Below are 13991 nucleotides of genomic sequence, written 5' to 3'. Positions count from 1 at the left end.
CATTGTTAGGATCTCTGAATGGAATAAGGTGGTACCCAGCAAATACTTTCACGCTGGGAAAATATCTCAAAGAGGGGAGACCTAGGGTTTGGCTCTTCCTCAGGAAAGTCTGATAGGCTCAAACTACTTGCAATTAAATTGAAAGAGAGAGAGACAAGTCTCTAAACAATTGTGGCACATAGCACTGCCTGGAATCAAATAACTTGAGATAGATATTGAGAAAGCCGTGTTGTCAAAGGAGTTACCTACACGGTATAAAAGAGAATGTGATTGTTTGAGACTAAAAATGATAACTGGGTTCCAGCCTTCTACAGCAGGATCTCAGAATTGCTATGGATTAACTCTTTTATATATCGTTCTTCTCCTTTACAAATGGGAATATTTATTGTAGTTATCCTTTTCCTGTTCTACCATTATATATATTGTGTGTAGGGGCTAGTACCAGATAGCTTACCTTTTTAGTTCAGAGTTCTCTAGATCAAGAGTAGGTATATCTGGGTCCGTAGAGGCTGTTATGAATCATTTCTATCTCCTGGAATCTAAGCTCAAAATATTGATGAGATGGAACTTTGCGGTTGTCTGCTTTAAGGCGTGGATGAGTGTGTTCTGCATGTGGGAAAGGAAGGGAACTGATCCAAAGGGTGAACTGTGGTAGATTGTATTACTATCTGCACTCTTGTATAATCCTCTCCCCTTGAGTGTGGGCCAGACGTACCGACTTGCTTTTACCTAATAGAACAGAGCAAAAGTGATGGGATACCAATTCTGAGGTTAGGTTACCAAGAGACTGTGGCTTCCCTCTTGTGTGCCCTCTCTTGCTTTTTCATTTGCTTCCTCTGATGGAAGCCAGCTGCCATGTGAACTGCCCTATGGAGAAGCCCATGTGGCAAGGAAAGCAAAGGATTCCTCCACCCAACAGTCCATGGGCAACTGAATCCTGGTCACAGCCACATGAATGAACTTCAGATCCTTCAGATGAGGCTGGAGTCCTGGCCAACAAACTGATTGCAGCCTATGGGAGATTTTGAAGCAGAGGTACCTTGTATGGACTGAATTGTGTCCCCCCTCCCCCAGATCCATATGTTGAAGCCCCAACCCCCGATGTGACTACATTTGGAGATGGAGCCTATAAAGAGGTAATAAAAGTTAAATGAGGTTATAAGGTTGGGGGCCTTAATCCAATAGGACTGGTATCCTTATAAGAAGAAGAAGAAGAGATACCAGAGCGCCTCCCGCACCCCACCCCATGTGTGCTCAGAATGAAGGCCTTGTGAGAACACAGCAGGAAGGCTACTGCCTGCAAGACAGGAAGAGAGGCCTCACCAGAAACAACATGCTGATCTTGGACTTTCAGCCTCCAGAACTGTGAGAAAACAAATTTCTGTTGTTCAGGCCGCCCAGTCTGTGGTTTTTGGTAATGGCAGCCCTAGTAGACTAACAATACTGTACCCTACTAGATTGTGCCTGGACTCCTGACCCTCAGGAACTTTGAGATAATAATAAGAGTTTGTTGTTTTGAGCTGTTAAATTTTAAGGTAATTTGCTATGCAGCAATAGATCATTAATATATTAGCCTAACTTTTTCTTCTATATCCTCTTTGACTTATGTCCTCAAAAGCTAGGCACTGGGTGGGGGGGTGGGAGGGCACCCTCTTTGAGCCCTTCAGATTCTTGCTTTCCAGAGAAAGAAAAAGTCAGTATTTACGGCTGATAAAGAATCATTCCAATTTCTGAGTCATTTTGCCAGCAAAGTAAAAAACAGCTCTGGTTTGGATTCACATTTGGGTGCAAGTAGTTGAGGAGAGAATAATTGCAATGATTTAGAGTTCATGAACTCTGTGTATATTTGTATGGATATATATATATATGAATTGCTCTAATTGTATCTATATAAACAACTATATGTAAATGAATTGCTGTAATTCTATTATTCCTATATGGACAACATTAATATACTGGATGTTCTAGGTGATCTTAATTAAACCCACAGTTTATGAAATGAACCTACAGTTTCTAGGACCGGACGAAAATAATTTGCTGAGATGTCAGCTGGGAATTCTCCCAGGGAAAGCTTGGAAATGGAGAGCTTCCACACAAGATTCAGTGCCTGATAGAGGGAACTTTCCTCAGCATAATAAAGGCCATATATGACAAACCCACAGCCAACATTGTCCTCAATGGTGAAAAACTGAAACCATTTCCACTAAGATCAGGAACAAGACAAGGTTGCCCACTCTCACCACTATTATTCAACATAGTCTTGGAAGTGTTAGCCACAGCAATCAGAGAAGACAAAGAAATAAAAGGAATCTAAATCGGAAAAGAAGAAGTAAAGCTGTCACTATTTGCAGATGACATGATACTATACATAGAGAACCCTAAAGATGCTACCAGAAAACTCCTAGAGCTAATCAATGAATTTGGTAAAGTAGCAGGATACAAAATTAATGCACAGAAATCTCTTGCATTTCTATACACTAATGACAAAAAATCTGAAAGTGAAATTAAGAAAACACTCCCGTTTACCATTGCAACAAAAAGAATAAAATATCTAGGAATAAACCTACCTAAGGAGACAAAAGACCTGTATGCAGAAAATTATAAGACACTGATGAAAGAAATTAAAGATGATACAAATAGATGGAGAGATATACCATGTTCCTGGATTGGAAGAATCAACATTGTGAAAATGACTGTACTACCCAAAGCAATCTACAGATTCAATGCAATCCCTATCAAATTACCACTGGCATTTTTCACAGAACTAGAACAAAAAATTTCACAATTTGTATGGAAACACAAAAGACCCCTAATAGCCAAAGCAATCTTGAGAATGAAAAATGGAGCTGGGGGGATCAGGCTCCCTGACTTCAGACTATATTACAAAGCTTCAGTAATCAAGACAGTTTGGTACTGGCACAAAAACAGAAATATAGATCAATGGAACAGGATAGAAAGCCCAGAGATAAACCCACACACATATGGTCACCTTATCTTTGATAAAGGAGGCAAGCATATACAGTGGAGAAAAGACAGCCTCTTCAATAAGTGGTGCTGGGAAAATTGGACAGGTACATGTAAAAGTATGAAATTAGAACACTCCCTGACACCATGCACAAAAATAAACTCAAAATGGATTAAAGACCTAAGTGTAAGGGCAGACACTATCAAACTCTTAGAGGAAAACATAAGCAGAACACTCTATGACATACATCACAGCAAGATTCTTTTTGACCCAGCTCCCAGAGAAATGGAAATAAGAACACAAATAAACAAATGGGACCTAATGAAACTTAAAAGCTTTTGCACAGCAAAGGAAACCATAAACAAGACCAAAAGACCAGCATCAGAATGGGAGAAAATATTTGCAAATGAAGCAACTGACAAAGGATTAATCTCCAAGATTTACAAGCAGCTCATGCAGCTCAATAACAAAAAAACGAACAACCCAATCCAAAAATGGGCAGAAGACCTAAATAGACATTTCTCCAAAGAAGATATACAGATGGCCTACAGACACATGAAAGAATGCTCAACGTCATTAATCATTAGAGAAATGCAAATCAAAACTACAATGAGATATCATCTCACACTGGTCAGAATGGCCATCATCAAAAAATCTAGAAACAATAAATGCTGGAGAGGGTGTGGAGGAAAGGGAACACTCTTGCACTGTTGGTGGGAATGTAAATTGATACAGCCACTATGGAGAACAGTATGGAGGTTCCTTAAAAAACTACAAATAGAACTACCATACGACCCAGCAATCCCACTACTGGGCATATACCCTGAGAAAACCATAGGTCAAAAAGAGTCATGTACCAAAATGTTCATTGCAGCTCTATTTACAATAGCCAGGACATGGAAGCAACCTAAATGTCCATTGACAGATGAATGGATAAAGAAGATGTGGCACATATATACAATGGAATATTACTCAGCCATAAAAAGAAATGAAATGGAGGTATTTGTAATGAGGTGGATGGAGTTAGAGTCTGTCATACAGAGTGAAGTAAGTCAGAAAGAGAAAAACAAATACAGTATGCTAACACATATATAGGGAATCTAAGGAAAAAAAAAAAAAAGGCCATGAAGAACCTAGTGGCAAGACAGGAATAAAGACACAGACCTACTAGAGAATGGACTTGAGGATATGGGGAGGGGGTGGGGTGAGATGTGACAGGGTAAGAGAGTGTCATGGACATATATACACTACCAAATGTAAAATAGATAACTAGTGGGAAGCAGCCGCATAGCACAGGGAGATCAGCTCGGTGCTTTGTGACCACCTAGAGGGGTGGAATGGGGAGGGTGGGAGGGAGGGAGATGCAAGAGGGAAGAGAACTGGGAACATATTGTATATGTATAACTGATTCACTTTGTTATAAAGCAGAAGCTAACACACCATTGTAAGGCAATTATACTTCAATAAAGATGTTTAAAAAAAAAAAAAAAAGATTCAGTGCCTGGACACCTTTTAGCAACAAGTCATTAAATCGACAGGTGAGTCACATACTCTAGAATAAGACAAGATTTCTAAGGTGAATTTTACTGTGATATATTGGGTCTCATGTTGCCATATTTAAAATAAAATAAATACTTGTAAAGAACTTAGTTTTTGAGTCACTTTAAACAAAAATAACCCTACCCCAAAGACGGTCTCTCCTCACCCCAGTCCACAACTCCAATCTTATGGGAGGTGCAAGAGCTGCTCCCACTTTTGCCCTATCAGCACCTCCAGAGATGAAACAGAAACCTCCAGGACACACCCTGGTTGCTATAAGGGGGAGGAGACAAGAGAAGGTGCTTTGGTGGTATTTTGGTGTGGAGAGTGTTGATATGTGTGTCTTTAATTCTCTCTTCCCTCTTGTGCCAACTGCGTGGTTCCCTGGGGCCTGGGGATGCCCCTTCTTTGAAAGATAATGCAGGAAGTAGTCACTGGAATGGCCCTGGCAGCTCTGCCAGACCTTCATGGAAAAGGGGGCTGCCTGGGTCCTCAGAGCTCCTGCGCGGTCCAGGCGCACTCACAAGCGAAGGAGACCAGATGGGCTGGGACCAAAGCCTGACTAGTAATAAAGACAGTGGGTTTATATATGCCCTCTGAGCCAAGCTGGACTGAAGTCCTGGTTTGGGGGGACGCTGGTCCTGGTGTATGTCTTTCATGGAGACACTCCTAACAATGGCTCTTCAGCAAAATTTACTAACTTTCCTTTTGGTGGGTGCTATGAAGAGGTAGGACTATGGGTTAGTAAAATCACACCTACTTCACATGGCCCTGTTTTCACAATTAAGCAAGTAGCCAGTATGTGTTTTCAAGATGAAACGTTTGGGATCTGTTTCCCCAGACCACATTAGCTTAGGTGGAAACAATAGTGAGGATACATTACGTCTTTGGGCCCTCCTTGAGCCCCTCTGCAATTACATCCCTGCCAGCCTTTCCCACCAGCCCACCCAACAAGCCGGGGCTTGCCTGCGTCCCCAGATAAAAGGAGTTTAAGCTGAAGGGAGAGACCCTTACTACATACGTGAAAGTGCTTCGTGAACTGTAACGTGCAATGCAAATATTAGCTGTGAGGTTGTTAGGTTGCCTACGGGTTGCTTAGCAACTAAGAACATATCGAACTGTAAAGGAAAATGTCATTTTCTCTCCCTTATAGCTCTTTCAGGAAAGAGTTGCTCTTATAAGTCATTGGTTTGACCTCTGGACTAACAAGCAACATCAAGAATTCTTATTCACGATTTTTTTATGATGCACTAAATCACAATTAAGGTAAATGTAGCCTAATGATGTAATTATCTTAAAGAAAATAAAATATCATAAAATGTTCACATAACTTTTATGAGTTTCTTTTTCTCCACAGAAAAAAAGCAACTGATATTTTAAGGCTTATAAACAATCTTTTCTAGTGCTGCTGCTTCTTTGTGGGTAAAATGGAGCCTTGGGGAGTTGAACACCTTCATACCATAGCAGGATGTTTAGTTTTTGCAAAAAGTTATAACTTCAGCCAATGAATTTTTTTTAATTAATTAATTAATTAATTAATTTATTTATTTTTGGCTGTGTTGGGTCTTCGTTTCTGTGCGAGGGCTTTCTCTAGTTGTGGCAAGCGGGAGCCACTCTTCATCGCGGTGCGCGGGCCTCTCACTATCGTGGCCTCTCTTGTTGCGGAGCACAGGCTCCAGACGCGCAGGCTCAGTAGTTGTGGCTCACGGGCCTAGTTGCTCCGCGGCACGTGGGATCTTCCCAAACCAGGGCTCGAACCCATGTCCCCTGCATTGGCAGGCAGATTCTCAACCACTGCGCCACCAGGGAAGCCCCAGCCAATGAATTTTTAACATTGTCTTAGTATATTAAATTTTCCTTGGAACTCTCAGATAAGATATTTGAAGTAGGTACTCCAAAATATTTGTTACATGAATGAATGGATCCAAAAAATATCTGAGAAATGACAGTGGCAGCAACATTTAGGAAGATGGGCAAGACTTATATGGCAGTGGTCACTGATTGCCGTTAAGTCCTGGTTCTTCTTATTCTTTCCCTTGCATCCTATTATATCTGTAATTTATTTTAAAATACTCCAGCATGGCTGGTGTGACATGTGAAAGTGTTAGTTGAAATTACACCCAGGGGCAGCTAGTGTTTTGATCAAGAGTTGGTACTCTAGGGGTGATTAGCTAGCACTGTATTGGAAAGGTCACAGTGTTTTAGTTATTACCAGATACTTTGCTAATTAGCATAGCAAATATTAGATATTAGTTATTATCAGAGCAACTAGTGACTTGTTAACATGCTGGCTGAATGCTAGAAATGGCCTGTCTTTGGTGAAATTAAAGGTATTCAGCTATGTGGACTGACCAAACTATTCTAGAGAGCCCTCCGGCATGCCTGGACCTGGTTGAAGAATCCAGCCAGGCCAGTTGGTGCTTATTAAGGATCGTTTCATCTCCAAAAAATGGCCTTGTCTGACTGGGGGTTTTCTGGTAGCCTGAGGCCAACAAAAAGGATAGTAATAGAATCCTGTTTATGGAACATTGTTCTTTCTCAGTTGAATGAATCTTTCACCCAAAGGGCAGAGAGCTGGGATTTTGTCAGGCCTACAGAGGAGGCTGTATGAAGTGGTTTGGGCTTATTTACTAAAGTTTGTTCAGTGAAACTCCAGGTAGGGCATCATTTGGTGCTGCTTTCACTACAACCTGGTGGCGGGACTTGGGGGACAGGCTAACCCTCAAACTTCTTAGATATTTACCAAAAAGTGTCAGAGTTGTGCAAGACCAAATTGGGTAATTTTAGTTTACAATACCTGCTTCTCTCAGTCTTTCTTACACTTCCCCCTGGCCCATCTCTTTTGATCAGTCATTTCATCTCTCCTACCTACGAACGCACCTTCTCCACTGTCAGCTTTCTCTGCGTCCGTGGGGCTCCTAGTGGATTATTCCTGATGGAGTCACCAAGTCACTGGAGGGAGGCAGCCATCTTCCAGGCATGTCGAAAGAGGCTGCAAAGACAGGCCACAGACAAAGAGGCTCTTCAGTCAATGCTTAAAAATCAGGAGGAAGGGAGATTTTTATGGTAGTCATTGGGTAGGCTTCCTTTGACTCCAGTTTTGCAGCTTTCAAGATAAGAAAATAATAGACCAAACCCTATATCCATAATTGCTTTGTGGGCCATCCTGTTCTAGTCTCGTGTATCACAAACCGAGCAATTTTAGTTGTAACCACTGGAGGTCATTAGTGATCTTGTGGTATATTTTGAGGCTCATTAACATTAGGCCTGACGTGTTTTCACTGGAAACTTCATTCACTGTCTGGTACCTGAATTCTTCTTTCTGTGGGAGAAGGATATGGAACTAACCTGTTAAGTGAAATTACTCTGCTTTGTTTGACAGCAGCTGTGTTTCTGCAGAGTTATATGTATTTTGTAGTCCCATGAAGCTGTTATTACATGCTCTGGGCTACTAATTTCGGGGGAAGTTGTATGTCAACTTCTGGTCTCTGGGTTTGGCATCCTAAAACTAGGATCTTTAATTTGTAGTGGTGGTTTTTGTTGTTGAACATCAATCAGGTCATTCCCCACAGTCTGGATGAAGTCTTTCTTACATGACTTCCTGCCATCTCTTTTGGTCAGCCATTTCTTCCCTCTTACTGACAGCTGAAGACACCATGTGCAGATGGTCTAATCCAGTTTGAGCTGTGCTTGATTTTAACCAAATCTAAAAGCCCAACTTATTTTCATTTTTAGCCTAAAGTTAATGCAATAAAATTTTAAAGCATCTTTACTGAGATGTAATTCACATACACAAAATTCATCCATTTAAAGGACACAGTTCAATGGTTTCAGCAGTGGTCCCCAAGCTTTTTGGCACCAGGGACCGGTTTCTTGGAAGACAGTTTTTCCACAGGGGGGTGGGGGTGGGGGATGGCTCAGGTGGTAATGCGAACGATGGGGAGCGGCAGGTGAAGCTTCTCTCGCTTGCCCGCCGCTCACCTCCTGCTGTGCGGCCCGCTTCCTAACAGGCCGCGGACTGGACCGGTTGATGGCCCAGGGGTTGGGGACCCCTGGTTTTAGTACATTCACAGAGTTGTGCAACCATCACTACAATCTAAGTTTAGAACATTTTCATCACCCACAAAAGAAACCCCCTATCTATTAGCAATCACTCCCCATTCCAATCCCCCTCAATTCCAGCCCTGCACAACCACTAATCTATTTTATTTCTCTATAAATTTGCCTATTCCAGACTCTTCATATAAATGGAATCATACAATATGTGGCCTTTAGTTCACCTGTTTTATAGCATATATCAAGACTTTCCTTTTTATTGCCAAGTAATATTCCATAGTGTGGATATGCCATATTTTATTTATCCACTCATCAGTTGATAGACATTTGGGTGGTTTCCACATTTTGGCTACTGTAAGTAATGCTGCTATGAACAACTGTGTATAAGTCTTTCTATATGGATGCTTTACTTCTTTTAGGTATATAACTAGAAATGGAATTGCTGGATCAAATGGTAGCACTGCAATCAACTTTTAATTATTAAGTGTTTTTTCTGAATTATATTTACTCCTCTAGCCCCTGTTCCCCCATAACTATGAATAAGCTTGTGAATAAATGAGAGAATTTAGCATTATTCAAATGCCCGAAATCTTTGCATGTAAGCTCAGCTACATTTGTTCAATACCTTGCTTTTCAGACAGAGAAGCCATTGTTTTAGATGCTTTGTTTTATAATTTCTGAATAACTTTGTTTTAATTCAGGCAGTTATAAAGCTTAAACAGGATATTGCAGTACCAGTCAGAAATATGTTGTCACAGTTTTCATTAAAAGTTTCTTCTTAATCTCTATGAGATATATTCAAATATCTAAGATTTTTCTTTTCTATCCTAATAAATATTCCATATTGTTAAGACTTTGGAAATTTTCTTAAATGGAGTTTTATGATATTTAAGACATTTTTCAAAGGTTCATCTTCTTAAATCTTCCCCCTGGCAAGTTCTCCCTCTCACTTCAACTTAAATGTCACCTCCGCTGGGAAGCCTTTCCTGCTCATCTTTCACCCCCATCATTTTTACAAACCTCTATCGTGGCATTTCCCCTGTACATTATGCTTATCTGTCCACACGTCTGACGGTTTCCAGTGGTGCTGTCTCCCTGCCACTTGAGGAGGCTGACCTTTCCTGTGACTCCTTAAAGGAAACTGGGCTGTTTGTGTCTGTCACACTTGGAGAAACCTATGAGAAGATTGAATCAGTCTCCTAGTCACACTGGTGGGACCGGTTTCAAATTGCTTCTGTTCAGCAAGAGGTAATGCCTCCTACAAAGGCCTTTCACTACGGGGCTGGAGCTGTTCAAACTTGTAGCTTTTCCTGGTGGGTGGGGCAACATTCATGATTCATGTAACTGCAGTCCTAAGACATGGATGGATTGTGTGTGTGTGTGTGTGTGTGTGTGTGTGTGTGTGTGTAGGGAGAGGGAGATCACCACCGAACAAGGATTAGCTCTTGTTGCTTGTCTCCATCAGAGTCACCTGGAAAGGGGGTTGGAGGGCAGGAAGACGTATCAACCCACGTATAGTTAAGAGGGAACACCGCCGCCCCGCACTCTTGCCTCAGTACACCCACCCCGTCTTCCCAGGCAGCCCCTGGGAGGGCTCACTTGAGGATGTTTATCTCGATTGTAATTTCTGAGGAAATCTGGTACATAAATTTTTTGGAGACAACACACTTCCAGATTAACCTTAAATATAGAACCGCTACATCACGCTGAGTTACTGACGTCCATTTGAAAGACGGACATTTCTGTGTGGAAGTGGTGGAGGGGAGAGGGGAGTATTCAGAGACCCATTGTTTTCTAAATATCCAAGACAGGTCTGGAAATGTGGGTCATCCTGACTCTTCCCTCCCCTCAGCCCCGTATTCTGGACATATTTCTGTCCTTTCACATAGATCAGATGATCGTGGGCAACCACATAAAATATTAGCATTTGTTGTTGGGTGGCTTTTAGGGGTGGATGAAGCTAAGAAAGGAAATCCTGGAGTTTGAAAAGAAGCCAAACCCCGAAGCTGTTTTACTGGGTGGAGGTGGGGACAGAGGGAGAGTGGGTGGTAGGACGGTCACGGGCTTACATTAGGCAAAGCCCCTGCACTTGAAGTCCTCACTTCCTGTTTTTTAAGTGTTGCTACTCTCCCTTTGTAATGTTTCACTTCTCTTTACAGTGTGGTAGCTCCACTTGCCATTATGTTATACACCGTAGTACTTGCTTGTTCATTTACCATCTGCCTATTCCACTAGAAGGTAGCTCCATGAGGGCAGGGACTTTTTCTGGTAACTCTTTCTGTCCCTAGCACTTAAAACAATACCAGGTTCATAGTAGCCACTCAATAAATTCTTGTTTGAATGAATGAAGATGTGTAAAACACTCCTAATTACAATGATAACAAAAAGATAATCAGAACAAAGCTTTCCTTTGGTAATTCTCTCAGAGGAAGGATTTTTTCAAGATATTACAAGTTTTAGAATATAGGATATTACTAATACTTTGCTTCTTTGAAGACTTTTCATTATTTAATTAATTCAAGACCTCTATAAAGCAATTCCAAAAGGAATTATGCATAGTAATAATACCCAAGGGTGCCATATCGCACACCACCAGGGGATGCTATTTCACTCTATCACCTGTGTGAATGGCACCTCCTAAACTTGTTCATTACACAACTTCCCAAATGTAGCAGCCCTGATGATACTACCAGCCATTTATAAAGGACATGATATTAGCTTCCAGATCTACCAAGTATCATTTACCCACTGCGAAGGGTCAAATCCACAGATAATTCATTGGAAAATGGAGACAAGGTTTTAAGAGACCATTTGTCTCCATTCTGTATTTTTAAATCTCTTTAGGAAATTTTCAGGAGGGTTGAGGCAGAATGAGAGTAGACGTGGCTCCCTGTGAGACCTAAACGGCTAGCAAGTCTTAGAAGTAGAAGGAGGATACTCTTATTACATACATAGTAAGTGTCTGGTGACCGCCTGTCATCTTTCCTCCTACCCTCTCTATGTATTCTTTTGATGTCATGGTCAGAATGCTTTCAAGTGCAAATAACAGAAATGGAATTCAAACCAGCCTAAGAAGAAAAGGGAATTTATTGACTTAAGATTTGCCTGCTTTAGGCTGCGCTAGGTCCTTAGATTCCATGTTACCAGGGCTCACTCACTCTCTCCCTTCTCTCAGCTCTGCTTCCTTATGTGTGTTGCATAAAACTAAAAAGATAAGCACAAGACCCTTATGAAGGAAATTAGAAATTTGTATTAAAGGGTAGAAAAAAAACCCCTGGGTAAATAGACAGATATGCTATGTTTCAAGATGCCAATTCTCTCCACATTCATCTTTCAATTCAATTCAATCTTGGTACAAATCCCAAAATGGCATTTTCTTATGGACTTTGAGAAACGGATTCTAAAGCTAATCTGGAAAAGAAGATGGACTACAACAGCTACGAAAAATTTAAATATAAAGAAAAAAATTAGTAAGAGTTGTACCACCAGATAGTAAAACCACTTTTATCCGTTTATGAAATATCCCCATGTAGTATCTCAAGTGTAAGGGAGCAAGGACTGAGATAAGTAAGTGCTCTGAAGGGAAGGGAAAGGGCAGGCATCTTTAAGGGTTGGGTAGATCAGAAAGAAGCTTGGGCAGCTGGAGATCCTTCCTCTTCTTGCATCAATTCCTGTTTAGCGGGCTAGACACTGTCCATCACATACCCACCCACCCATGCCATTCCCCAATTCCTCTCCATCTTCCTGACAAAGCCCCTTTTCTCCCTCAGGTATCATGTGCTTCAGGGGTGGTGGGTCACACTGACCCCCAAAGAGTGAGTCAGGGTTGGACAGAATCACGGTCATTCCATCCTCTTTGATGTGTCTGGTTTAGGAAAGGGCATGTAGATATTAATTCTGCCCAAGGAAACACAAGAGAGTGGCTGCTAGAGTTTCTGGGAGAGTTTTCTTCACTCTCAAAGGGACCTAAAAAAGGAACTAGAAGAAAGGACATACCCTCTTCTGCCCTATAGCCTGTGATCTCTGTTGTGTGCAGATCTCTGCTCACAACAGTCAGTCATTTGGGAACCACCTCAGGGAACAAGTTAGAGGACCAAAGCAAACTACTGAGCAGGCAAAGTGAAAATATAGAAAATCCTTGGCCATTAATGACACTGAGTTCTTGAATTCACTAACCCTGGAGCTACCCTGATTTCCCTTATTTAAGGAAAGTGAAAGGAAGATAAATAGGTTTAAAAATGGTCCATAATAGTCCATTTATCTAGTTGTCACTTCTCTTGTTATACCAACTCTCCAGAATCCAGCTAAGAATCAGCCAGGTTTGGAAAAACAAAAAGCATTTAGCAGTCAAACTGATGTCCTTTACACATAGGAGACAGCGCATTAGACCCTCATGCAGAGTCTAAGTATTTAATTAATTCAGGGCTTCAAATAGGATTATACATTCTCCTAAGGACACCATAAATGTATTCAACACTTTGTACTTTGGCATCAGAATCAGGATCTGCTAGGCTGCCTCTTCTACCAGTGGGCAGTCAAGTTCACCAATGTTGAGGAGGGTGAACCCGTTAGAGTCACTTGGAGTTTGTTAAAAACATGAACTATGAGCCTCACCCATAGACATTTTGGCTCAAAACACCTGGGATGGGGCTGAGGAAGCTGTTTTTACTAAGTTCCCATGGTGATTTGGTACCCAGCCAAGGGTAAGACACAAGGCCTGGGTGACCTAAAGGCCCAAGGCTTCTTCCACCTTTTCATCTACTCCTTCTTGGAGGCTGGAACACAGATGGTATGAGTGTCCTGTCCCTCCTATTCTCTATTAGCAAAACAAAATGATTTGTTCTGTTTCTGTAGATTTTTTATGTTTCACTTGCAATACTTCTTAGTGGTTTTAGAATGTTTCATTGTAAGTAACCTTAAACTTGACACAAATAATAAAAGAAATATTTGACTCTCATGTAATTGGAAAACCCATAGGTAGGTTTGGCTGCAGCTGAAGCTCGATCCAGAGATTCAGCAATTAAATGACTTGTTTCTTTCTGCCCCTCTGCTCTGCCTTCAGCAGTCATGGCTTCATTATTATGGTTCCTCATTTGTGTCCAGAAGAAAAGAATTCTTTGTTTGGTTTCCCTCTGGACTAGTTTGGGTCCATGCCCACTCCTGCCAGTGGCTGTGGCCACGGGATTGACCCACATGAATTTAATTAGCTTTGACCATGTGCTTTTTGGAGTCAGGGATGAAGTCAGCTCCTGTAGAACCACATGGACAATCAAATAGGAACTGAGGTTATTTTATCTAAAGAAGAGGAAGTAAATGATGGATGACAAAAGCTAAAGTCTATTCATGCAGCATTCAACAAATATTTACCGAGGGTCTACTGTATATCAAGCATAGTTCTGGGTGCATGGGATTCAACACTAAACAGAGTGTA

At 41.3% G+C, this 13991-nt stretch overlaps 1 protein-coding gene across 1 annotated transcript in view; it reads left to right on the top strand.

Annotated features, from left to right (window-relative positions):
- Positions 1-2042: 2042 nt before the first annotated feature.
- ECT2L (epithelial cell transforming 2 like) overlaps positions 2043-13991 on the top strand; it is a gene marked incomplete at both ends in the record, with an annotated part of 63743 nt that continues 51794 nt past the window's right edge. Inside the window, 5 exon segments of the mRNA XM_082405763.1 lie at positions 2043-2103; positions 4464-4466; positions 4469-4503; positions 5658-5747; positions 5751-5770. Of these exon segments, the coding sequence (XP_082261889.1) occupies positions 2043-2103; positions 4464-4466; positions 4469-4503; positions 5658-5747; positions 5751-5770 (209 nt within the window).

This window comes from Balaenoptera borealis, assembly GCF_965194805.1.
Source record: "Balaenoptera borealis genome assembly, chromosome: 9".
NCBI lineage: Eukaryota > Metazoa > Chordata > Mammalia > Artiodactyla > Balaenopteridae > Balaenoptera > Balaenoptera borealis.
Note: the sequence above shows the minus strand (reverse complement) of the source record. Positions and strands in the feature narration are given on the sequence as shown.